The 27190-nt window shown below is 40.9% G+C and overlaps 1 protein-coding gene across 7 annotated transcripts; it reads left to right on the top strand.

The window, feature by feature from the left end:
• The first annotated feature begins 1126 nt into the window (after positions 1-1126).
• Positions 1127-25859, top strand: MARCHF7 (membrane associated ring-CH-type finger 7). Of its 7 annotated transcripts, none has more exons than XM_062004571.1 (11): positions 1127-1215; positions 7273-7429; positions 10592-10750; positions 12796-12967; positions 15068-15238; positions 18107-18671; positions 18810-19223; positions 19468-19637; positions 20276-20385; positions 21781-21894; positions 25435-25859. In XM_062004571.1, exons 2-11 carry the CDS (start codon positions 7283-7285, stop codon positions 25609-25611), a joined length of 2199 nt encoding a protein of 732 aa, XP_061860555.1. In that variant the 5' UTR covers positions 1127-1215; positions 7273-7282; the 3' UTR covers positions 25612-25859. The 7 variants fall into 7 exon arrangements, 5 of the variants coding, with proteins under 5 accessions (XP_061860555.1, XP_061860557.1, XP_061860556.1 ...); XM_062004573.1 differs by having other exon boundaries at positions 18107-18901; positions 19121-19223; XM_062004572.1 differs by having other exon boundaries at positions 18107-18901; positions 19070-19223.
• The last annotated feature ends 1331 nt before the right edge of the window (positions 25860-27190 follow it).

Raw genomic sequence — 27190 nt, 5'->3', positions numbered from 1 at the left:
GCAATTGTCACAGCCAGTGTCTGTTACTTTCACATGAACGAGACAGAAGTCTGAACAAAATTAATAAAATGAATGGCATTTCCAATGCTTTGCAGTTGAGAAGTCTTTCTCCAATATCCCCATCCCACTGGGTCCTTCTGGGAGCTGAAATAAGATCCGTGCTCCGTGTGGCGGTTCATGAGATACAGAGGATTTATTTTTAAAACAATATTGGAACAAGGAAGAGCAAGTAGCATAGGAAGAAAATTCAAAGCCTCTGCTTGCAGTTTTAAGGCTGACCGTTGAACTTGAGAGTTGATTCAAACTGTGGCTTTTGATATGTTTCCTTGCTGTCCCTAATAAGGGCTCTTCACCTGGTGTGCAAAAAAACACTGAGTTACCTGCATTGATTGACATTCTGCAGAATAAGGTGCTAGGTATCTAACAACAGCCAGCACATCTTCCCCAAAATGAGCAGGATCTCATATAAGCAATAATAACAAAGGAAAAACTTCTGCAAGATGTGTGACTGCTCACTTAAAATCTCCTGAGGAATCATCCTTCTGCGCATGGCTACATATCTGTCCAGCTCCTGACGCTAACGTGGGCTCACCTTTACACGTGAGGTCTCCTCCTAGAGGTGTGTTTTCCAGTGTTGTAATTACCTAAGGTAACTAGCAGTCATCCCTTTATGCTACCAGCTACCATTAGGTTCTTGCTCAACCTTACACCTCAGTGTAAAAGTTGCTTTAAACGGCAGTTGCCCACAGCATTGGTTTTTAACAATATCCAACCTGGGGACTTTTTGTTCTCCGAAGGATCTGACGTTCCCGTTGCTATGGTTCCAAATCGGACTGTCACGGTGGCCCCGCTTGCGAGTCTCATGGCTGCCCCATTCAGACACCATCTCCACAACAAGGAGTCACGCCTTTACCGTGAGGCATCCACAGACCTCTGGGTTTTGCGGGGTGCTGCACCGCACCGCCCAGCCGCCGCGGCAGCAAGCGACAAGCGGCTCTGCGCGGCCCCGCGGGGCTCCTGCCGCAGTTCTCGCGAGAGCCGTGCGGGGCGGGGCGCGCGCGGGTGAGTGACGGGTGCTGGCGCTCGGCGCTGTCGCCATTGTGTTGCGGGGAGCGGCGCTGCCTCGGTCCGGCGGCCCGCGGGCTTGCGCTGCCCCGGCCCCTGCGGTGGATCCTCACCCGTGGGTGTGTGCGTTGTGACGGCTGTGCCGTGAGAGTGAGTACGGGCCGCTTGCGGTGTGCAGGGGGGAAGATGTCCCTGTGCGGCCCAGCTCGCGCCTGTGTGCGGGGCCGGGGCCGACGGCCCCGCGCCGACGGCCCCGCGCCGGGGCAGAGGGGAACCATTTTGTCTTGGGGCTGGCGCTAGGCTCCTCCACCCTCGCTGCTCTGGCAGCGGAGCTGGCTGACACCCGCCGTCCCCGTCGTTTTCTCACTCCAAGGGCCCTCTGGCCCGCGGGGTCGAGACCGAGCGGTCGTCGCTGCCCTTCAGCCTAGCGAGAGCCCCGACTTGGCGCTGGCCCGGGGCGCGGGCGCCCCTGAGAGCGCCGGGCTGCGTCCGAAGCCTCGCCGGCCAGGCTCCTGCCTGCAGGCCTGCCGAGGACGGTGCGGTGCCCTCGGCGGTTCCACGCAGCATCCGCTGTGCAGAGCCTGTCGGTTGCTCCAGGCTGGGGCTGCAACCCAGCCTCACGGCACAGGTTGTCCTGGCAGGCAGATGGCGTTTGTAAATGGTTTTCTTGTCCATGGGGGCCCTGAGAGGCTGCAGATTTGTTTGTCGGCCTTCCTTGTTGGAAGGTTGAGGAAAATACTCCGAGCATAACATTGTGTAGACTGAGTCGTCCCTGAACTCTTATCATGTTTGTCATAAAAACGTGATTGTGAGTAAACACAGGAGAAGACACGTGATCACAAGTTGCTCGGGAGGAAGTCTTGTGAGCAGTTGTATATCAAACCGCACAGAACGTGGCAGACTTAAAAGCTCAGTTGTTAGACAGAAAGAAGTGTTGCTTCATACTTTCAAGGTAGAAAACCTGGATTTAGGAACTGGGCATGAAGCGTGTGCTTCGCTCTGGCCCATGGCATGAGAATGCTTTAAGCTATTTGTAGAAAACATGGAAGGTAGTAAAGGCTTCCCTTCAGTAAGTGAAGGGAAAACAGTCATGACTGCCTTAGATTGCCCCACGTTTCTCAAGAGTCAGGCCAGAAGAGAAGAGTGAGAGGTTTTAATTTTAAACGTTTGCTGGTTGTGTTATTTTTACCTTTTGAGATCGTGCTGCTTTCCCCCAAAAGCCTATTGGATCTTTTCTCTCTTGTTATCTCTCTCCGTGGCTATGTTAGGTCTAGTTGATCTTTCATAATGTAGTTGGAGGGATGACAAATTAAGAAGGGCAGGATATTTGAGCTGTGTACTCAAAATAGGCAGTTGACATCCACCTCTCGTTACAAGCTGGCTATCTGTTTCCCAGGTACAACTTTCAGAACTTGACTTCTTAGGGATCACATTTTACACATCTTTTTCACCAAAGCTGTGATTGCTAAGTTGTGTAACACAGCATGAGCTGATGGAATATTTTGCTTTGATGAGAAGAATACTTCTCTCCCTGCTGTTCTATTTCTCATTCCTCTGTTGTTGGATACCGGTGTAAGTAGTGTCAAACTGATGGAAAAGCCAGAAGTGTGTTTTACCAGGATAGTGCGTTGAGGTCGCTCAATGAAGGACGCAGCAGGCGTCATATTTGAGTAAGGTGGCAACAAAAGGTTTTGAAGACGTTTCAGAGTGCAGCACAACTTAAGGGTTTGGGTTTTTTATTTGTTCCTCAGGTAAGTCACTTAAGTATTCTTTGGCCACACTTCTGTGTAAATCGAGGTGACATCCTGGTCATTATAGAACTCAGTACAGCATGTTAATTACCACTTGGGATTTGTGAATTCCCGTGTGGGTAAACAAAATGTTTAAGGTTTTAATTTGAGTGTCTTTGTGCTTGCTCTAAAGACCTTTAAGATACTGATACTGTAAAAAGGAACCATTCTCATAACCACATAGGATGTTCTGAAATATCCTATGAAAACATGATATTCTTCTCTCAGACAAGTATTACCATGGCTTTAATAATAAGATTTCTTTTCCTGTTGTTGTGAGACCACTGTCTCTATCCTATGTTCTGTGATAGCTTGGCATGTTCACCTTGACTGCCCCGTGTTACCTTGATTCACATACACCTTTTGTGTGTGTTGTATGTATTGAAGGCAACTATAAAGATGATTGTTTCTCAGACTTTTAAGGTGCAGTGCTTACAATGGTTTTTAAAGAACTCTGGACAGAAAAAGACACACTAAAAAACCTGGAAGACTTAGTGGTAATTACCAAAGTTGAGATGCCTAGTATCTAGTTTTATCTGTCTAATATACTTAGGTCATAGCTTCATTGACTTCAGTTGCAGATACACGTTTCATGATTTCTGCTAGTTGGATTCCGAATAAATTTTATGACGAATGCTCAGAAGATGAGGAGTTTATGTGTACTGATTCTAAAGAATGACTAATCTGAATGACATGCTTCATGTCACTGAATCATTGTTGAAAGGCAGAGATAAAAATGCAGTTTCCTTAAGCAGGAGTTCTTTGCCCAGATCATAAGGCCTTTTTTTCCAGTACTTTTCACCCTCTACATGAAACAAGGCAGGGTTCCTCTCATCAAATACCTGTTCTTACAAAACTCTGATTCGTCACTATAGAAGCTACTTCTTGTTTGCTGGATGAGGCCAGGACTGCCAAAAAATGTATGGTGGCATTAAAGAAATGAGTTCTCACGTGTATGCAAGAACTGACATTCAGTTTTGTATTTTTGTGCGACCTGCTCTAGGTGGACCTGCTTTGGGAGGGGTGTTGGACTGGATGATCTCTAAAGGTCCCTTCCAACCCCTACCATTCTATGATTCTACGATTTTCTAATGTGCTGCCTTTACATCTTAACACATTTTTTTAATGTATAGTTTCTGCAAGATTTCTTTACTTTGAAAGCAAGTCTTATATAGATAGGATCATCCTGACATATTCAAGTTGAAATCACAACCTGTGCTAAATTACAAGATTAAACTGATGGGTAACGTTGGCCTCTTGGGCTTATCACAGGTGGAGAAAATTAGTCTTGTGCCTTTTTATGCATGTTTGTAGAAGCTATTTGCTAATCTTAGACTCCATTTTAGCTTCCGGAGGTAGTTTGCTCTAGTGTCCACAAGCTTCCACCCTTTTGTTTCCTATCCAAATGATCCTCATTTGTTCTGTGAAGGGTGCGTGAACAATTTTAGTGGCATTAGATGATCTGTGATTTAGTCTTGAAGTTCTTACAACTTCTTATGCTTTTGTCTCTTCCCTCTGTCATGTGGACATTAATTTCTACTGGTAGAAGCTTCCATCCCTTCTTTTAGATCTCCTGTATCACATACATGTGAATCTAATCTATGTGGTTTAATTCCACTGATCCGCTCCTACGTGAAGAAAAGTGATCTGGAAGCAGAATGATCCATAACAAAAATGGTAATGCTGGCACTCTTTGTCAAATACGTAGTAGGACAGAATTGTACCGGGTACTCTGTGTATCCGTCCCTGACATTTTGTATCAGGGCAAAATGTAGATAAACAGTGCCTTGGATGCTGAATCTCACCGAGACCTATATCTGTCTTGTCCAGCATATACCCTAGTCTATGTTATTGTGCCATTAATTTAGCTTTACACTCAGTGCAGCTTCTGACAGTACTAGATTTTCAGTGTGCATTATGGCAGATCACTCCAAAACTTAAATTAATAATTTTTACAGTGTTTTATCTAATGTTCCAAAGATGAAGGAATGATTGTTACATTTCATTGCACAAATGATGCATGTGGAAGTGGTGTAACTTAGGTGATTATGTTTGTCCTTGCTGGATTTCTCTTAAACTTGCACCATTGCTAGTGTTCTGTGCTTTGGAACACTGCTTAGAGCATTCTTATCGATGCAGCTGTATTTACAACTGAAAGAATTTAATACAGTTGCTCAATATTTACTTAGGGATTTAAATGTGATGTGGGAAATGTAATGAATTACTTATTTCAGATTGCTAATCCAAAGGTAGGCAGGTGGGAATTCCGTATTCCTGAACTGATCTTGTTTCAGCGGTGATGATTATGGCAAAAACAGATGCGTTGCTAATGTATCAGGCATGATCTAGAAGCAGGTGTGCTTATCGATAATACAGCCTGTTAACCTTCACTTAAACTTCACCTACTTTTGGGTTGGGGTTTTTTTGGGGAGGCGGTTTTGCAAATGAAAAAAAAAAGGTCCTACTTGCAAGATGAAGTGTTTGGGCTGCTTTATGTTGTAGCCTCTGTTGTAAAGCTAGCAACTGTATGTGCACTGTAACAGCTACGAACCTTTCCATTAAGGAGATTAACCTCAGCTGTCCACTATCTGGTCAATGGAATTCTGTACAAACTAGCTTTCACCAGGTAGAGTATGTAATGCAGCATGACTTTCAGCTAAGATTAAAAGTCCCGAGTATGTGAACTCATCTTGAAACTGCAGCCAGACACTAGGTATGTCAGGACTGATGCAGCAGCTTTTCAGACTTTGTAACTGATGAGCATGGCTGATGTGTGGGGAAAAAAAAAACCTGCTTTACTGGTTGTTGGAGTTTTGGTTTGTTGTCTTTTTTTTTTTTTTTCCTGATGGACAGAAGGTGAGGCCAGAGTTAAAAGTAGTTAAATAAAATAAAACAGATTGTACCACTTCTGCAAATCACCTTGTGCCAGTGGAGCTCTCGGCCACCTGTTTCAGAGTTGTTAGCTATCGTGCTATTCTTCCTGCCCCCCATCACAGAGGATGCTGTAGTGCTCTGAAATTTTTTATGTAAGGGCTAGCTTTTGCAGTCTGATTCTGTCTGTTACCGTGCTGAGCAGGAAGAATGTGAATGTCGGCAAACAGTTTGGCTCTATCTGCCTGAAGTTTTTGAGCAACTTTAAGTCAAAGTAGTCTTTCAAGAACATGAATGACTTCAGGATCATTTCTCATGAGGGAAAGGCAATAGCGTTTCTTTTGAAATACCCAGAAATACCAAAAGAGTAAATACTCAGCAGCTCAAAAGTAACTTTAAAAATACCTGTGAGACAGCGTGTGCTCCTTTGTATACAATAATTTAGATGGAAATTGTCTTTAGAGAGATCAAATAGTTATTTGAGGCAAGCAGACTCCAAATTTAATTTTTTTTCATAGGAAGATGAACTTTTATGATTTTGACCCTGATAAAAAAGTCTGAGTGTAGTTTCTGCAAGTGGTGAGATGCAGTTGACTATCAGAAGGGTAATATATGAATTTAGGTAATCTGAGGACTCTTTCTTTGGCTCCTGGCTCATTTTGTGTTAATGCTAATGCTGCAGAGTTCTTAAGGCAGTCCTACTTACAGTATAATAGCAGGGATACATTATATTGTAATAATAAGAACAGCAAAAAGGGCTGTGTTTGTAGTTTTCTAACACGAAATGGGAGGAGAGGCAAAGAAGTTACGAAAACTAGGGGGTCCTGGTTTTGGTGAGGATGCAAGTGGTTTTCTTTCTGGTAGCTGGTGAAGGGCTGTGTTTTGAATTTGTGCTGAGAATGGTGTCAATAGCACAGAGATGTCTTGGTTATTGCTGAGCAGTGCTTGCACAGCACCAAGGCCTTTTCTGCCTTCCACCCAGCCCTGCTAGCAAGCAGCCTGGAGGTGCACAAGGAACAGGGAGGGAACATGGCCAGGACAACTGACCTGAATTATCCACAGGGAAATTCCATACCACAGGACTTCATGACCAGTATAGAAATTGGGAAGAGTTGTCTAGGAGAGGTGGATTGATGATGGGGCATCAGTCAGCATTGCACTGTGCATCATTTGCTTTTTTTTCTTGGGTTTTATTTTTCTCTCTTTTAAAAAATATTACTAATAGTAGTATTAGTATTGTTCCATTTAATTTCATTTTAGTTAGTAAATTGTTCTTATCACAACCCATGAGTTTATTCTTTCTCCTCCCCATCCTACTGGGAGGAGGAGAGTGAGCAAGAAGCTGTGTGGTGCTTAGTTGATACCTACTTTGTGGTTTAACTTCAGGTAAGAGCTCATTTCCCCATCTTGCTGATGCACGGTCAGAACAAAGTGCTGTGTAAGTACTTGCCTGTGTGAGTGATATTTACAATAGAATTACTTGTGCGTGTTTTGCATGTAAGTCCTTGCTTCTAAAAGAAAAAATAATTGGTGTGTCCTTACACAGGATACAAAGAATGGAGTCAAAACCCTCAAGAATTCCTCGAAGGATATCTGTTCAGGCCTCCAGCTCTCCTCTAGGATCTAGAACATTCACTGGAAATAGTTTAGGTGGTGCGTATAGCGCAAGAGAATCTTCACAGAGAGTAGAATCTGGATACCAGGTAATATGTTTGTCTATTTCTGTAAAGTATGAATTAAGATCGTGTCTGTTTTTCACCAAGAAAAACCCTAAAACCCAGACAATTTTTTTTTTTTTAAAGTCAGGGGAAATGTAAGGAAAAGTCCCATTTTTGAGACCTTGCTTTTGTGAACAAGAAAAGACTAATTCTAAAATGCCATGTAAAGTCAATTACGTTATTCTGCAGTGTGAACCGGTGTTTTACATTTGCTTTTGTTTATGACTGCACCTTTAAAAATCATCTGTTTGGTGCATGATGGGTATCCCGATAGTGTGGATATGCTTTGGCACCAGTCACTGCAGCCTGAAACCTGGCTAAATGGGGTTTTCTGTTGAGGAAGTGAGGGTTTTGTTTTGAGTTTTGATGTGTGCAGGGCACTACAGCTCATGTGTGGGTGATGCAAGAATTATAGGAACGTGTCACAGTTCTAAAAGCTGACAGTAGGCTGTACTGCTCTGGAGCACCCTGCTGTCTTTGTGTTTTGTCAAGGCAAGGAGAGGACCTTTAAGGCTGATACCATACCGTCCTCATACAGCTGGATTTTGGCTACAATAGATGGGAATTGAGGTCAAGGCATTTACTGTTTCACATGCACCTTTCACACTAACCAGCTGGCTTTTTGAGGGGAGAGGAGCAGCCGTGCTCAAGAATACAAAGTTGCACTGCAGGTACTTTCACTTTGGAAGAGCATTATGGAATGTGGAGATTAAACTACATCGAGAATTGCTTTGGGCACTTGGAAACAGCAGATGTCTATTTGTCTCAGTTCTCTTCTTATTTTTGTTTCTGCTACTGTTGGCAGTTCTTACTTCAGTTTTGGGATCGGAAATGTAAGCCCACCTTGGTCTTTAAATTGCAGGAACTGAACTCTCTGATTGATTGTTCATACTTTTTGATAAAGTGGTTGTGAGTTTGGTCCCTGCTGACAAGCTATCTGGGACATTGTATTATATAATGCCTTTTTCAGAAACAGTGTTACAAATAATGGGGCTTTAATTATTTTTAGCACAATTACATGCACATGCATTATATTTTTCCATATCTAGCATGCATGTGTTCATTAGTATATAGGCTACAGGAAGTGTCTGGAGCTGAACTGATGCTGGGGAGTTAGATGTGTTAACCGCTGCTATGAAATTGTAACACAAGAAAATTGTCTGCTTTTCAGTTCATGGGATAAATGAAACAATGTGATGTGTTCACTGCACAGCATGTTGTCTTTTTACCCTTTCCCGTTGAGCAAAGTGCTTTTAATCTGAGGAATAATCTATAACACTTTCCAGTTAAAAGAGAGGAGAAAATAATTGGATAGAAGATGACATTGTATCGCTTCTTTACAGTCCAATTCATAGAAGATCAGTCTGAGAGCTTGTTACACAAGACTGGTGCTTAGTGATAAAAGCACAGGGAAGCTCCCTCTCTTGACTAACCTTTGGTACCTACAGAGCTGGTAGGAGCAAATTCCATTATTGCTTGCAGTTTAAGATGACAATTGGCTGGTGGAAGAAAAAACAAATGGTGTAAATAAGACTAAGTCCAGTTAGATAGCGATGGAGCAGGCAGGCCTTTTCACTTTGTTATCTGTTCGGAAGCTTAGCTTAAAACGTCAAGGGCTGCTTTAGGTCCAAATCAAATTTAGTTCCAAATCTTTTAAAAAAGATTTGTCGTTCAGAGGAAAACATGTATGACCATCAGTAGTTCTTTGTGTATATTTGGGAAAGAGATTTGACTTTTTAGTATAAAAGCATTGCAGCTAGAGACCACACTTGATTATAGCTTAATTGAAAGACTTTTGACTATTTGGTTTGGGCTAGGGCTAAAAAAAGAGGGAGATTTTTATGAAGTAGATTTCTTCTCCTTCACTTTGCCTTTTTTACATTTAGATGTGAATTCTTGTATTTCATACACTTCTTGAGATCAGTCTAGGTAGTAGCCTCCACTTATCTGAAGAGCCGATAACAATCAGGTTAAATGTAAACTGATCTGGTGTATCAAACAGAGTTGTTTCTAGGTGGCTTAGATTACAAAAATCAAATGGATGTAATGGCTTGAGAAAAAAAGATGCTGTGCTTTATGATACAACGTTTCTAACCATTTTGTGAGAAATGAATATTTGGGTCTCTCGTGGGATTGTGGGGGGTTTTGTTTGTTTTTTAATGGAGCTATATGGTAAAGTATAATGTATAAAATTGTTTTGAATGTTTTCCTGGTCACATTTTTTCTGCTACTGAAAATAGACACTAAAAACAATACCTTGTGTGGTGTTGTAATTGTTAAGTTCTGACAAGGGTTGTTTGTTTTGGATAGGGTTATTAGGTTGAGCTTTCCTGACATCATGCCTGACGATCTACTTTCTCTTAAAGACACTTTATTTGATACCTAATATGTTGCTTTTTTTCTTTCTGTTTTGCCTTTGGGACAAGGAGCACAGTGCAGAGCTGCCACAGCTACCAAAATCTATGCTGGCATTGGAACGGTAGGCAGTGAGTCTAGTTCCATGAGCTGGCTTTCAGTACTGAACTAGTGTGTGTGTCATTACTGGATTAAGGTCTTTACTGGAGTGATACAGACACTTATATTAAGATTAAATTCTCAGATCTTAAGAAACTGAAGAAAAAGGAAAGGCAGGTATTTCAAGAGCAGTTAAGCGTGCAGGTATGGCTCGCTCTAAATCTCCACTTTTTATTAAAAGTTGTGTAGTCTTGTGTCTGTGGGCATATTATCCATATAGGAAAAAAATTAGAAACCTGATGAATTCTACTGAGACTTTGAAATACGAGAAAACTTACTGGCTGACACTTCATTTTCAAGTTTAATTTTGCTTGTGAAGAATGATGGGCTTGAACATTCCTGATGGAATTGCTGGAAGAGTGCCTCAAAAACCTTACGTTTCTGCTTTTTATTGTCCACAGTCAAATGAGAGGACAGATAAAGGAGCTGGTAACTGCTAGAAAGTAACTTTAAAAATTTGTTGCCAGCGATTCACTCTTTAGCCCGTTTCATTTCCTCTTGGGTATCCCTTGAGGTTTCTCATGAAAGGTTTACAGATTTCTTAGTACCTCCACTTCCCTGTTCTTTCAATAGTCAAATAAGATCTTGAGTTCTTTTGAGTTTCAAGGTGCATATAAGCATGTTGTTCTCCAGGAATCCAGTGTACTGAATAGTTCCAGTAGAGACTGGGGAATTGGAGCAAGAGACACCCATGAGACTCCTTGGAAGCTTACAACGTCCTCTCCGACTCGCTACTCAGGGACACTTGATCATCCCCATTCTGGAAGATTTTTGGGAAGCAGAAGCAGATTGGTGAGAACTGTTAATGTGTAATACTTAAAAAAAAACCCAACCAACCCCAAAAAAATCTGTGTTTTACCTTAGCCTTCCCAATCTGAAAAGCTGCTACCAGAGGCTCAATCTGATGTTTCTGGATAAGTCAGGATGGAGGGGAAGCGAAAGCTAGTAGTGTTAAGAAATTATTCAGAGGATGTTTTACTAATAGTTAAGAAATAAATTTGAAGTGAGAGTGACTCTGCAAGTAGCCATTAAAAAAAAGTGCAGTGATTAGAATCTTGTGTATGTTATAGTATGACAGATGGGGAAATTAGTATTGTTTCTGCTCAGCTTGTTCAGTCTGGTATCTCTAGGGGTTGTGTTTTTTGGGTGCTGTCAGCTTTGTGTGCTAACACCAAGTGAACAGTTTTGAAGACCTGCTTTAGAAAACTTAACTATGGAGGAACAGTTCATAGTCTGACTGTGCTTACCTCTGTGCTGCTTAGAGCATACTGTGAGAGAAAATGGAGGCTGAACTGTCACCTGAAGGAGATCCAAGGCTCAGGCTTTAACAATTTTCCTTACCGGGCTTCAGGATGTGCCTTCGTAACTCAAAAAATAGCTTGCTGCGTTGACATGCAGATGCACTGTTAGAGTGACAATAAACTACTTTCATTGTCAGTACAAATATGAAGATAGGAAAAGCAGAAAACTGAAGATTTCTTGGCCAGGAAGATGTGAACAAATGAAAATTCTGCTCACTTTCAAACTGAACAATGTTTGGGTCCTTAAGAGTGCTCACACTTTAAATGGGTGTTTGCCTTCTAGCCACAGTAAGAAAACACAGACACTTTGAGATAAGTGAGGGGAGAGTAGGGAGCTTCTGGCTTCCCGGAGGAGTCATGGTAGGTGACTCTACTTTGAAGTGCACATAGAGTCTGTGATTTCAAGGGGCTTATATTCCTATTTAAGTTAAAACTCTACGTCATCAAAAGGGATACCTTTTTTTTTCCTTCATCATTAAGGTTTATTTTTCTCTTAAGTTCTAATGCAAGTGTACACTGATAAAACACTCTAAAACTTAGCAGATAGCAAGGGATTAAAAAATAAGTTTTATATTAAACAAATGATTCATGAGGGAAATTAACCTGGCTTTGTGCTTGTTTCATGATGTTAGTTTATATGTCTCTCTATCTGTCTTTTATAATGGCTAAGAGAAATATTTCGTTGCTCTTAATTCTTAGAAGTAGTGACAGAAGCTAAGTAAAAACCACAGCTGTAACAACTACTCTAATTTGGTTGTTCCTGGAAAGATCTTGGTTATAGATATATTTTGAGAGATATAGATATTTTGAGAGATGTAGAATATTTTTTTGAGTTTTTTTATTGGGATCAAATTTTTTACATTAAAAAAATCCAAACATTTCAAATAGAGAATGAATGCCTTGGCTGCAAGTAACCATGCTAACAGCCTTCTAGGCTATCCTGATTTTTTTCTGTTCTCTTTTTATAGTACTGGTTTCTGAAAGCTATTTCAGTGCTGTACACCACAAAAATTTTGTATTCATTTTTTACTCTCAGTTGTTTCAGTTGCACTTGAGCCTAATGTAATCAAAATGTAGTTTGTCTAAATAGCTTAGTTTAGTGGAAGCTAGAGTTGACTCCTCAGCTAAGAATATTTTAGATTGGTAAAAAATAAGCTGGATTAGTTAAGGTATTAAATAAAACAATGAAGGTGATCAGTTTGGGCCATTTCACAACAACAAAATTATATTTTCCTGGAGATTTGTAAAGCTGTACTTGATAATATTCATAGCATTTCACAATATCTCTTTTGCTCTGTAAGCCACATGCATCTGTGAAGGAAAAATAATGCTGATTGTAATATAAACTGGCTTTTATTGGTATAATTGTCTTGAGTAAACCTAGGAATACTGATTAAGAGCACAAATGTAAATCCTATGTATTAAATGAAGTATTTGTATCATAAAGTTATTATTTACTGGTTTTGTAAGTCCTGCATTATGTACACTTTAATTCAGTGTAAGTACATCTGAAATATTGTTTCTGTGTTATTTCAGTCTACGTCATCTTCCTCTCATTTTACCTCTGGGTGTTATGGTGAGTCTGAGAGAACTCAGGGAGCCTATTCAAGACTGCATAGCCATCAGCGAGATAGTGATTCAAAGAGACCTAAGCTATCTTGTACATCTACCTCTTCTGTGAGAAGTAATGGCTTGACTGCCTTTCCAGGTGAGAGGTTGATTACTAGAGCTGAGTTATGTGAAAATGTTCTGAGTAGTAAAACCAGGTTTTATCAAATATTAAAAGACTTGGGTTTAAATATTATGCTTTTATTCTTTGTAAGTATTAAAAACCTGTGCCTAACAGAGGAGTATGTTCACACTGATAGCATATCCAGAGTACGAGAATGCTGTTAACGTGGTCTTCCAAAAACACAATTGTACTCACATCGTTTAAAACTTGTTTCCTGTGCCTGTTCCTTTTGCAGTAAAGCTGAACTTCATGGCTTAAACATGTCTTAATTGGTTGTGATTTCAAGGAAAGAATGAGGGCAGCTGCTGTTACTTCATCAGTCAAATGGTATTGTTAAGCCTGTATGTGCCAGGGAGAGCAGAAATAAAATATTTATCTTGGTTAGCTCTGTGTTCCAAGAAGCACAGCATCAAGGCTGGTTAGAGCACTGGTGTTAGGGTCAGGGAAGAAAGAGTTCTTTCTTAGCAAGTGGGGCCTAAACTCATTCTATAGGTCAGGCAAAAAAACCCAACCCATTCTACAGTAGGAGCACTATCAGGAAAAAATGATGTTTTCATTAAAGCTGTAAGTAAATATATGGTACTTGGATAGATCTACGTTAAGCAATATGCTAATGAAAGTCCGAAGGTCAGGAAATAACAGTCAAAACCTTCCTGAGACCTATTTCTAGAACGTTTTGAAACAGACCATTAGATCTATTCAGATTGCTCTTGTGGCATGGATCAATGTTCTTTTCAAAGCCTCTTGTGGAACCACACCGTCACCCAAATAAATTGTTAGAATCTTCCTCAACACACAGTGTTGTTGATGTTTTCTTTCCCCTTGTTAATCGAAGTGACCACCATTACCCTTCCTCATGGCGACGCAGGACTACCTGCCTTTCCCTTTCCCCCAGGCAGCCCTGAGCCCCAGCCCAGCGGATGGGGTCGAACAGAGTGGAATGGAGAAAACTTGTGGGTTGAGATGGTGTTTAATAGGCAGAGCACAAGCTGCCCACACAAACAAAGCAAATCAGTCACCACTTCCCATCCATAGGCAGGTGATCTACCATCTCCAGCACAGCAGGGTTCTATTATGAGTTGTGGTTAGTTGGGAAGACAAATGCCTTGACTCCAAACATCCCCTCCTTCCTTCATCCCCCCAGCTTGATGTGCTGAGCGTGATGCCATGTGGGCTGGAAGATCTCTTTGGCCAGTTAGTCCCAGCTGTGTCCCCTTCCAACTTCTTGTGCACCTCCAGCTTACTCACAGGTGGAGTGGTGTGAGAAGCAGAAAAGGCAGCGACTCTCTGTAAGCACTGCTCGACAGTGACTAAAATATCCCTGTGTTATCAACACTGTTCTCAGCACAAATCCAAAACGTATTCCCATACTAGCTACTGGGTAGAAATTCACTCTGTCCCAGCCAAAATGAGCACAGTGCTTAAATTTGGATTGGCAAGTTAGTGAAATAAATCAAAGCGAATTTTTAAGAGACATTGAAGAACTCCCTTTTGGAACAAGGGTTTGTTCAGAGTTGAAGTATGTACAGTTCCCTATTGAGTTGTTGGAGCTGTTCCCTTTCTGAAGTGTTTACAGTGAGCACAAGAACAGTATTAGTCATTGCTTCTAAAGTTGGATTGAAGCTGTGCATAAACTTGAGCTGTCTTTCTGGAAGGTGAATTTTAGAAGCATTTAAGAAACATCACTGGAATGGCAGCATTTGCTAAATCTCAAGCAGCTGTTTTGCTATATTTTGAAGCCTATTTAATAACTAGCTACCATTAGAAAGCAAAATGCTATTTCTCTTCCTCCTCCTGTCCTGTATGTGTGTTAATGAGTCTGACTTCACAAAAGCATTATTACTTTTTTCTGGCTTAGCTTTCAGAACTAACTCACTGCAAGATTAAGTAAGTGCCGTCATCATCAGAGTACTGCTTACTCTTGGCTTTCTGTTGGCAACTGGCCATTTGATCAGCTTAGTGGTATTGTTAAAGTTGCCCTTGATATGGTGTAACCAGAATACATGCATAAGTACTAGCTTTATTGGATTTACAAAATTATTACGAAAATGGGATTTATTTACTTTTTCTTTCTAGATTCCTCTTGGAGGTACAGTAGGATTCCTAGATCTTCATCGGTGATGCTTGGCTCCCTTGGAACTGAGCTGGTGAGAGAGCGAAGAGAGTTAGAAAGAAGAACAGATCTATCTGTTAATAATCTATCCGTGGATCACAGCTACAGAAACAGTGACTTTTCAACTCCAACATGTGTGTATTGTACAACTGAAAGCTTCTAAGCCCATAGGTTGTGTGCCTGTTAGTTTCTTCACAGGTTCTTTTATATTTCCTTCAAAGCTAAGACAACTATTCAATTTTAAAGTATACTTTTAAGTAAAGTAGGTTGGCGGCTTTCCATGTGTTGGCTAAACCATCAAAGGATATAAGAATGGTCTAGCTTGTAGATGCAGTCAGTCATAAGAAAATGGCATTGGTGTTTGCCACCCTGTGTGAGTGGTCATTAAGCCTCTCTTCTTTTTGTTCATCTTTATATTTAAGTATAGGAAAAGAAATAATGTTAACTTGACTCAAGAAGAGGTTTTTGTGAAGATGCCCACATCGTATCTCTTTCCATTTGGGCACTTGAGCAGTTGTTAGTAAAGAGTGCTAGACCGCTGAACGTTAAACTGAACAAACACATACTTCACGTGAGGTGGGAAGTTTCTTCCATGGTAACTGCTAGGACTAGTATGGTCTTCAGCACTGTCATTTTCACTTTCTGTTCAGGGTGTTGTGGCCTTCTAGAGCTATCTTGGAGGGAGTTCATCATCAGTCTCGATCTGACACATTTCACAGATATATTGGTGGTATTTCGTAATTTCTAAAAAAACTGAAAATGAACATTTTTACAAGTAAAGAAGATAATCAGGAAAGATAAAAACCAGCTTTAGATTTCGTCCTGCAGTCTTGGCTTAAAAGAGGAGTATGCTTTTAACGTCACCATACTCTTCATTTCTTTAATAAGTAGACAGTTGGAGTTTACCAGGTAGAGCCCTGAAGAGAGAAGTGGATGAGCAGACAGCCTTGCTTTATACTGTCCATGCTGCATTTCTAGCAATAATACTACTGTTAAGTGCTGTAAAAGTAACTCCTGTGTTCCTTGTTGTGTCGTCAAAGCCACGTGGCAGATGCTTGTCGTCTGTGCATATGGGACTTTAGTTAGAATCTACCAGATGCATAAACCCCAGCTTCAACAGTAAATGGTGATTGCAACGCAGAGCCTGATTAAAACTGCTTAACGAACAGAAACTAACAAAAAATCCCCACAAAATGGCAAACATGAAAAATTTAATTTCCAGAATACATAAAGAAAGCTTCTGCCTCGTACTTTAATCTACCTGTGCATGTTAAGTAGTTAAAATACGGAATTTTTCCTTATGTGATCAGTGAGCTTCAGCTGCTTTCTCATTCACCCTCTTCCCTACCCCCATGCCGCGAATCTAGATGTTTGTGAAAGGAGACTTAACTGAGGTTCAACTCCTCAGCCTCTGCAGGTAATGTTAACCACAGTTCAGCTACACTACAATTCTTCTCAGTGTGTTGAGGTACTCGCACAGTATTTACGGAAGATAGGCTTATAAGAATCAAAGAACGGTTTGGGTTGGAAGGGACCTTTCAAGGCCATCTAGTCCAAGTCCTCTGCGTTAAGCAGGGACATCTTCAACTAGATCAGGTTGCTGAAAGGCCCGTCCAGCCTGACTTTGAACGTTTCCAGGGATGGGGCTTGTACCACCACTCTGAGCAACCTGTTCCAGTGTTTCACCACACTCATCATAAAAAATGTCTTCTTTCTGTCTCTAATGTCTTCTTCTTTCTCTAAATCTACCCTCTTTTAGTTTAAAACCATTACCCTTTGTCCTGTCACTACAGGCCCTGTTAAAAAGTCTGTCCCCATCTTCCTTGTAAGGCGCCTTTATATATCAAAAGGCTGCAATAAGGTCTCCATAAAGCCTTCTATTCTCCAGGCTGAACAACCCCAATTCTCTCAGCCTTTGCTCATAGAACAGATGTTGCATCCCTCTGATCATTTTCGTGGCCCACTCCTCTGGACTCCCTCCTGATGGGTCTATGTCTGCCTGCTGCTGAGGGTGGCAGAGCTGGATGCAGTGCTCCAGGTGGAGTCTTAACCAGAGCAGAGATGCAGAATCACCTCCCTCTACCTGCAGTCCCCTGGGAAGCACTGTAGGGGGTCAAACGTACACTTAAAAAGCAGGGAAGGATGCAGCAATGTGGCGACAGTTGTCTTGACTGTAGGGAATCAAGGTAATTGGGAGAACAGATGAGATTACTTATTTTAAGTCAGTTGAATAGCTGAATGTGTGAAATACCTTAGTTGTTGCATTTCTTTGATAAAAGCAATAGCTAGATAGCCCTTTTGGGCTAGGTCAGTGGAATTACAGTGTTTCTAGGGTATTCTTTTTGAGTTCTTGGTTTAAAACTTTATAGTAAAATACACATCTAATTTAAATGCTATTCAGTTGCTGTTATCCAAAGTCAATGATTTTGTGTCGCTTTAGTGTTTGAACACAGCTCTTGGTGCACTTATTATCAGAAGAACTAAGAGTAGCTGATTGTAATAGAAGGGGGATATGCTTGGCTTCACCCATGTGTTTTTTTGGGCGTTCTGGTGTCTGCTACGCTGCTGAAATTTTCATTAACCTGTCTGTCTTAGTCTAGACGTAGAATGGCCCTTGGAGTTCTAAATAGTGTTGGACCTTTAATTTATAAATAGTACTGTGTATAGTTTACTGTTTGTAATTCAAATGTTTTTCTCATGCTCAGAATTTTCATAGTCGCATATAAGAAAGCGAATCATACCTTGGAAATCTGAAGATTTTGAGAGGATTAGATTCCAAATGCGTTTACCAGACTGAAGCCAGTGTAGGTTTGAGTTTAACTTTAGAATTCCGGTAATCAAACTTAATATTGCTCTGGGATCTGTGTGCGAAACTGGGAACAATTTTGATTAAGCATCATGAAAACCTGTATTTCTGCCTTAACATTTTAGAGTTTTCCATCTGCAGTGTGACAATTCGAGCACATCTTGTGATGATATTTTCCTTTGCTTTTCTGCAACAGATCTTCAAGACAGGCCTGCCTCTTCATATGCAGAGGGAGCGAGACCAAAAGAGAACTCGTTAAGCACTTTGAGGCTGAATGCATCCATGAACCGCCAGTTGCCTTCTGATCATCAGCCATCTTTTTTCAACAGAGACACTAACATGAGCTCTTCAAGATCCAGTTTTTCTTCGAGGCAAAGGAGAAGTGAATTGGAGTCTCCCCAGAGGAGCGTGCAGCCAGCATTTTCTCTTACTGCCATTAGAGATGAAACTCCTTCTTCAAGTGGTTCTGAAAGGGTTTTGTCTTCTCAGAGGTCGTTGAATGAGCCTGCAGGTGACAGCGAAGGGCGACGCACAACCAGACAGCTGCTTTCTCGTTTAGCATCCAGTATGTCATCTACCTTTTTCTCTCGAAGGTCTAGCCAAGACTCATTGCATGCAAGATCATTAGGCTCTGAAGAGTCAACAGTGGTCCCGAGAGCTCAAGCCTCTACTCTGTCAAGCAGTAATGGAGCTGCAACTCCGGAAGTTCCAGGATTTCAGACATCTGAAGCTTCTCAGGGATTTAGTTTTCTTAGACGAAGGTGGGGTTTATCTGGCGTTTCACAGAATCATAACTCTGATTCAGAAGGGGAAAGTTACAGACCAGACTCTGAAAGTAGGAGCACGGGATCCTGGTTATCATCATCTTTGAGGAACAGATGTACACCTCTCTTTTCCAGAAGAAGAAGAGAAGGAAGAGATGAATCCACACGGATCTCTACCTCTGATACAACTGCTAGATCACAACATATCTTCAGAAGAAGAGAGTCAGGTGAGGAGACCTCTCTTGAAGCATCAGATAGCCCTCCTCGGGCTTCTGTTAGCAGACCACCAACACCTGCAGTATCTGGTATTCCTACAGCTACTGCCTCCCCACCAGATTCAGCCCACAGTAGGAGAAGTTCTGGAATTCTGCCTGGTTCTCTCTTTCGCTTTGCAGTGCCTCCAACATTAGGAAGCAATTTGTCTGACAATCTTATGATAACTGTAGATATTATTCCCTCTGGCTGGAATCACTCTGATGGACAAGAAAATAGCAAGTCTAGAATACCACCATCAAGAGATCCAGAAAGACTCCAGAAAATCAAAGAGAGGTAAATGAGTATTTTCTTTTGAGATAATAAAATGTACCTGACCTAACATGAGAGGGTTTTCTGTAACCATGATGGTAAAAAGGAAACTTTTAACTGAGGCGACAGCTCAGTCCTGTGTCATCTGTGTTTTCACTTTGGTCTTTAGAGAAACTTGTTTTAATCCTTGTAGGTTTGAGAATAGTTTGAATGGAATTGTGCCATAAGAAGTTTTACGTGAAACATGTTGATACTCTTTCCTATTCAGCCTGCTTTTAGAAGATTCTGAAGACGAAGAGGGTGACCTATGCAGAATCTGTCAGATGTCATCTTCAAGTTCTGACAACCTTTTAATAGAGCCATGCAAATGCACTGGAAGTCTGCAGTATGTTCACCAGGAGTGCATGAAAAAATGGCTGCAGTCCAAGATTAATTCAGGTAAAGCAGATGCTAGACCAAGGTAGACTTCCAGTTACAGTGGGAGGATTTCAGGAGGATTGCTCTTGCTGATACTAAGATATTTATTTGGAAGAGGACTGTGCTTATCATTCAGACAATGAAATGTTTGAGATAGTCAAATAGTTAGACAAAATGCAACATTGCAGAAGTGTAGCTTTAGAGCTACTCTAACACTTTGGGCGAGCTTCTTCCCCACATTATTCCTCATGCCTGTGGTTCTTAAGATTTGTTCATGTTGTTGCTTATGGAGCAGCTTGTTTTAAACCTGTTGTTTCTGGAGCTGGCTTGACTTTGTGTATCTTTGGATTATACTGTAGAATTCAAAGAGCTCAAGTAAGAATTTTGTGCCGAACTTTCAGTAAGAAGCATGTTGTGTCCAGAATGAACAGGAGGCAAAATAGGTGGAGCTGGATAGAGGAAAAAACATTATCTAGCATTTAAATTCTGACAGTGGCAGGTAGCCACTGCATTGCTATTGGAGGCTTTCTTTTCTCCTAACCTTGCTCTGCCAAATAAAACCAAGAAACAGTTACAATTGGTGATGGTTGTGTAATTGTGTCTTGCCTCATAGACTGTTACATCCTGACTCTGGCTTTCCCCCTGCCCCTCCTCACCAGGTTCTTCTTTGGAAGCAGTAACAACTTGTGAACTGTGCAAGGAGAAGTTGCATCTGAATCTGGAAGACTTTGACATTCATGAGCTCTATAGGGCACATGCAAATGAACAAGTTAGTATATTTTGCCAAATTTGGTAAGTGTTGGTTAGTGTTGGGAAGGCACCCTTCTGTAGAGGAGAACACATGCCCTTTTCAGGACTGTTACACACACAAAGTAACGTCAACGTGGAACAGATTTTTCTCGTCGATATTCAGACAAATTCTATCTTCCTGCTTTGCGTCCTATAGCTGAACATTCAGCAACTCTAATGTATGTCTTGTCCTTTTCTTAGTTGCAGATCCGTCAGCTAGTTTTGCTGGCCAGTACCTTTTGCCACATAGGGTGCAGTAAGAATACTAATATGATGGGATTGAATTTCACATAGTCATGAGCTGTCTTTGGTTTTGGCTGTTTTTTAACACACTTAAGCAGTTGTTTTAAGCGAACCATTGAAAACTTCCTTTGTTTCATTAGAGTGGTAGAGACTAACCTATTTTCTGACAGCTTCCTGATGAAACTTCCTTTCCTAAACTAAAACTAATTACGGGCCCATTAGTATTATTCCTGTTATATAAAATACACTGTCTTAGAACTACTGGATTATGCAGTATTTAAATTTAATAAATAAACCAAAGCTGGTGCTGTATCAGTGAACTCTTCATAGGGTTTTCTTTATTCTCTGGGTTGTATTCTGTGAATGTAGAAAGACTAATGGCATTTGCCTACCTTAGAAGCTCAAAGAAAACAGTGTGACATTAGTTTTGGGACCAAACATCAATCTCTCATTTTCTTACTGGTGAGAGTAAGCCCTTACCTTAGTATGGGAGTGCCTGTCACTTGGGCCAGACTCTGAAAAGTCTTTCTCGAAAGTGCCATCATCTTAAGCAGTGGCACAGTAGTAGCACTTCTGGCGGTTAGTTACTGTCACTCTACTTCGATAGAAGCGAGAACTTTGAATCTTTTCCCAAAGAATTTATTCTAAAAAATCAGTTCAGCAGTAGAATTCTGAAAGCATTTTTATCTTAGTAGGGAGAATAATTTCTCAAAATACTTACAACATTATAAAGTTCTTGTAGTTCCCTTTATTTTTGCTATCTGTAAAGTGTTGGGACCGCTGAAAAGGAAACAAAAAAGTCTGATTTTACTTTCCTGAGTGGTGGAATACTCTGATTCTCAGATTCATTTTTGTGAACTAATCGTGCTGACTGAGATTTTAGTTTGTAGAACTCTTTTTGGTTATCTTCAAAGACAACATGTTAGATCTGGGGTGCATGGGAAGAACCAGAAGTACAAATACCTTTTCAGTAATTACAGACTTTTAGTGTTACATTTCCCCAATTATCCTGGAACAACTAGAGATCAAACATATAATGTTTCTATAAATATTTAGTTACTGTTCTTTTTTTTGAATTGTATATGCAGACATATCATTGACATTATGTGTGTTTCTTCTGATCTCCTTTAAGGCGGACTATGAATTTATCAGCTCTGGGCTCTACCTTGTAGTGTTGTTACACTTATGTGAGCAGCGCTTCTCTGATATGCTGGGAACTGCAAGCGAGGCCAGCACACGTGTCAGAGTAAGTATGCAGGGAGTTTTATGGCAGGAGTTGCTCGCACAGAGAACTTGGAAAGGGAATGTTACTTTGAGCGACCTAGGAGATAGGTACCCAGAAAGCACACTGATGTAACAAACTTAGGTCCGAAGTAGTCTGGGTTTGTCGGTGCAGTAATACCACCTTTGAGTGGAAACTGAAGGTACTGCTTTGTAGTTACTCTGTTGCAGAGCCATTTTTGTCAAGGTTTGTTAATTCATTCCTTTGTATGTATATTGTCATGAGCATTGTGAATTTATGCAAAACTGGAAGGTTAATCTCCCTCTGCACAGAACATGACATTGAGAATGTTGGACTATCTTATTTGATTAGCTTCTCTGGTTATGCCAGTCTAGAGCTTGCAACACTTGTCTGCTGGATTGCGCCAGAAGACGTACTTGAACATTACACTCTGAAACTGAGTAGCTATAGCACGCTTTTGTGGCATTACACCACGCTCCTATTAGTGGCATTTGAATGTATTCATATAGATACTGGTATACATGAATGGCTTGGCTTAGAAATGCAGTAAGGACACACTTTACCAGTGAGAGATCATCATACAGAGTTATTTCTGCATAGTGACTCACTCTGAAATTCTCAGGTCTACACATTTGTTTGATACTGGATAATGAATCGGTGCTCATGGTCAGCTGAAAAGCTGATGTTGTTAGTGTGATTAATTACATTTAAAAAATTGACAATATTAAGGTTGTCCAGTGCTTACTGGAATCGTTGCTAACAGATACCGGTCCTTCAGGATAAAGGCAGGACTCTCTTGTCTCTTACTGTGTTAGAACGGTGGTCCTCTTTTTCTGTGCACCTTTCATGTAGAGCTTGTATTCCACGATCCACAAGTGAAGCATACCATTTTTTTCTGCTGCAAGTGTAGAGACGTGGAAGACAATCTGATGGGCATCCAGTAAAGGTTATTGGCTTGAGTGCAACCCAGAAACAAGGCGTTTTTGCTGGTCTTTCACAGAGGCAGTGTTACTCTTGTGAGATGCTGCACTTCACACCAGCCAGGGCGCTGAGGCCTGTTCCGTACCCTACAGCTGAGCTGGGGAAACTGTAGCATTGTGTCCTTGTTTCATTTTTGGTCTACCACCGAAACCGTCATGGTGGGTTGTCACTTATAAAAAGCCCCTTGGCTGAGACTTTCAGTCGCCTCAGGAACTTGTGTTCTGAGGACTTTGGGTTTTGATGCCACGAACATCGAAGTGCCACCGTTGCCTAATAGTAATCCTGCTCTCTCACTTTTTAATTAGGGTTAAAATCTTAAATGTGTTTATGCATTTTTTGTGAACCTCATTCAGTCGGGAGGGCTGTTTTCCCACATTAGTAGTGAAGTCAGTGAAATGGATCCAACTAATGCAGTCGTTTCAGGTTGCGCTTTTCTCCGTTATGATTTCTAGCACTGGTTTGCCTGTGCCACTTTCAGAATCGATGTTTTACAGACATGAAGATGATGCCACTAACTGCTACCAGACACATTTGACACACAGCAGAAGCTGAAATAACTGTGCAGTAGCAATTTGAAGTCTAATGTGGGAATTTGTATTAAACTTTGCATTGATTTTGTCTGTAAGTTGGGCAATGGGTTAGGATAATCGACACCTGGGATGGAGCTTTGGGATGGAAAATTGAAGAAAAGGTGAAAGAAAACTTTGCTAACTTGTTGCAGATTTCTGCAGATAACTTTGCAACTTTTAAACTACTTTCTCTCTGCCTTGTTTCTAGTTTATTAACCTTGCAAGAACTCTTCAGGCACATATGGAAGATATTGAAAGTAGGTGCTTCCCCTCTTCCCCTCCCCTCCCATTAGATCAACTCAAAGTTAAATGAGTACAATCCTCCTTGCCAAGATTCATAATGCGGAACTTAATTACTGACAATTGGACTTTACCCAGCAGTGCTTCTTCCATTATCAGTAGAATTATTCTAAGGGGGAACTGGTTATAATTCTCCATTATTAATTTCCCAACAGTATAAAGTTGTTTACACTACAGAGGTGTTTTTATACAAGTGATAGCAAGATTCCTCACTGGTTACAGTTTGGTTATTGTAATTCTAGTAGTACAAAGTTAACGAAAGTGGTGGTGACCTTCAGGTTGTGACATTGTACGTGAGGCCTAGTTGAGAAGGGAACATTTAAAGTTGAATTTCAGTGCACTTGAATCGCCATACTTCTCTTGCCATTTCCTCTTCCCTTCTTGCCATTTCTTTTTTTCCATTCACACACACTGTTTGATTGTGTGTTGATCGGACTGTCCACCTCAGGAGCGAGATTCAACAGCTGTCAATTTTGGCCAGTGACTAGCCTAATTTTCACCTAATGGCTTCCTCAGTGTGCTTAAGTTCAAAACTAAATGCTGACTTCTGGTGAACGTGTCCTCGGTCCGAGTGTTATTTCTGGACATGATGGGCAGGCATTGGAAGGGTAGCTACTGTGCCTGTGAACGTCAACATTAAACATTTGTATGTGAATTTGCAGTGGAACATATTGTAGGACATAGCATAGGACATCTTTGGAGTACGATCGGGGATGTGTGTGTTTAAGTTTTAGTTCACAGAGCAGATGGTTATTTCTGCATTCCGAGCAGACAAAGATGGACTTCAGAATTGATTCCTGTTAACGTGCATCCTTATTAGCATAAAAAGTAACGAATGCCATGTTACACAGCGAATTAATCTGGATTTGACTCGGATTTTATCTAACTTGCAAGTGAGGAATACTGAGTCTTTGATTTCTTACTGATGCTACTTCAGTTACACTTCTAAGAACTGAAGAAGTGAGGAGACAGACCTTGCATCTTTCTTTGTTCAGAGATGGAACAAGTAACTGAAGGATTAATAAGTCTCTTGGCTGTGGAGTTTGCTTAAGAGGACAGATTAAATTCCTGGCACGGACAAGCTAACAATTTACAAACCTCTTTGTAGATGTGTGTACTGACTCTTCTTTATCATGGTTGTTGATAGTTTTTATCATAATGTTCCTTTTTTGTATATGCTGAAGGAATGGAAGTGGAGAAGGAGCTGCTTCCAAGCAGGTCTGACTTAATTGCATCAAGCAATATAAACGGTTTTTTAGGAGACTTTCTGTCTGTTTAGAATGCTCAGCCTTTCTAGAGATTTTAGTGTCCACATTGTTAACATTGTGAGTCATTTCTTTCCCTTGTGTTGGGTGCCTCTGTCATAGACTGAATGTATTCTCCTCTTGACTACTGTTGGAATTAGCCACTGTAAACACTACACAAAAGTTGAATCTCTGGCGTAGTTAAGTTTTCTTCCTTTTATTTTGAGGAAGAACAGCAGGAGGAAACTGCATATTGTAACGTCAATTTTTTAATTGAAAATGCTGTATTTCTCACACATGAGATGCATTTAAAAACTAAGCTGTGCGATTACACAAGGTTTGGGTGGGTATTGCAATCAGATATTTAATTTTACGGATTACCTGAATTTCCACTGCTCCAAGTGCTGCAATTTGTCAAGGCCTCTGATTACACTGTGTTATTCCAACAGCTTCTGAGGATGACTCTGAAGACTGATGCCGGTAGAACTTTGATACTGCAAGAGAAAAAAGGAATTGCTGCAGAAATGCTGAACTGGCAAGACCAACATCAGCGTACATTTTGTTTTTTCCTCTCCTTAGTAACAGGCTCATTGAGTATTACCGTAGTTTTGAAAGCGTTGAGTTAAAAATCAGCTGCTGCACAGTGGAACTCAGTGGACATGAGAACTACTCAGCACGTGTGGAGATTAGAGACATAAAGCAACTTCCCTTTTTAAGTGATGAGGGTGAGGTGCTTTGTTTTGGAAGAGATTTGAGTATTTAACGAAGCTGTATCTCCCGTTTACGTTCCTTCTTACTGTAGTCAGATTCCTGGTTTTGTCTATTGACTTTTGCTCCTCTACAGGCACTAAGTGGTTATAGTGGGTTTCAGGGCGAGGGTGGGCAGGGAGGGTGGGAATTTCCATGTACTTTAGTAGGTTTTGTTTGTTTCTTTTTAAATGCCTCTGTTGCCACATCATATAATAACTGATTGCTTCCAGTGTTAATGGATGAACAGGAGGATGAGCAAGATACTGCAGAGATTGACTGGCTTTTGGTTTATTTGAAGATGTTACTTAACTCAAAAAGCAATAAGAACTTGCAGTGGTCTTCTAATACTCTGTGTTAGTGATGGGGTGGTTTCTTTTGTACTGCTTTGGAAATTGGAGATTATATTTTCTATTATGTGGCTGTTCCCTTGTGGAATATTGCAGGTGTGAACTCTTGCATTTCAGCATTCCTGGCAGATACGCAACTTGATGATAAAGACCTAAGGTTGTTTAGTTCAATCAAATTTTTTTAGGTCCCACCTTCACTGTTCAAAGCACTGGTTATCGATGTGTTTTCTAGTGTTGCCACTTCTTTATAAATAAAGATGATAGAGGTATGCATCTCTGCTGGCATTGTCCATTTTATTTAAACATGGATGTCTACCAGAGCTGACAGTTGAAAACTTACACAGCTGTAGTCTGTGGTAAATCTTTACTAATGTTTGTAAATTCTTAGGCAGATATCTAAGATTCTTTCTGACCATTTTGGATTTAAATGCTTTATATGAATGGTAGTACAATAAATTGTCATACCCGTATTGGAATTGTATTTGCCATAAATGTTTATGTTAGCTTTTTTAGTTACTGCAGTAACAATGTATCTGCAAAACTGCAGAGCATGGAAATCCCTTGCCTCGGTTTATTGTTACAGTGCATAAAAGTAACTTGTGTGGCGGAAATAGAACAAGGAGGAAGCAGCCTCATGTTGCACCAGGGGAGGTTCAGGCAGGATCTGAGGAGGAATTTCTTTCCTGCAAGGGTTGTCAGGCATTGGAAGGGGCTGCCCAGGGAGGTGCTGGAGTCACCATCCCTGGAGGGATTTCAGAGCCGGGTTGGATGTTGCACTGCGGGAAATGGGCTGCTGGTCAATGGGGCTGGGACAGAGGCTGCACTCCACGAGCTGAAAGGTCTCTTGCAGCTGAAACCATGCTATGATTCTATGAAAGGATATGCCTTAACAGCTGAAATTAACTTGTGATTTTAAGGGTTAATTTTATTAGCATTGCATGAGATGGCCTGTCATCTGTAAGACTTGAAAGGAAATAGAATGCCACAAAAAAGCACATTCCTCTGCTCCTTTGGGTGAGGTTCAGCATTGGGTGGTGTTAAGTGGAAACACTCAGAGCTATCATTACAGCAATTAGTTGAAACACAGCTCTCTTTCAGACCTTGATTT

This window comes from Colius striatus, chromosome 11 (assembly GCF_028858725.1).
Source record: "Colius striatus isolate bColStr4 chromosome 11, bColStr4.1.hap1, whole genome shotgun sequence".
Classification (NCBI taxonomy): domain Eukaryota; kingdom Metazoa; phylum Chordata; class Aves; order Coliiformes; family Coliidae; genus Colius; species Colius striatus.
Note: the sequence above shows the minus strand (reverse complement) of the source record. Positions and strands in the feature narration are given on the sequence as shown.

Excerpts from the sequence above, each read along its gene's own strand:
- MARCHF7 (XM_062004569.1), top strand. The coding sequence starts at position 7,283 with ATGGAGTCAAAACCCTCAAGAATTCCTCGAAGGATATCTGTTCAGGCC. Across the intron at positions 7,430-10,591 it reads GAGTAGAATCTGGATACCAG|GAATCCAGTGTACTGAATAG; the intron begins GTAATATGTTTG and ends GTTGTTCTCCAG. Across the intron at positions 12,968-15,067 it reads TGGCTTGACTGCCTTTCCAG|ATTCCTCTTGGAGGTACAGT; the intron begins GTGAGAGGTTGA and ends TTTTCTTTCTAG.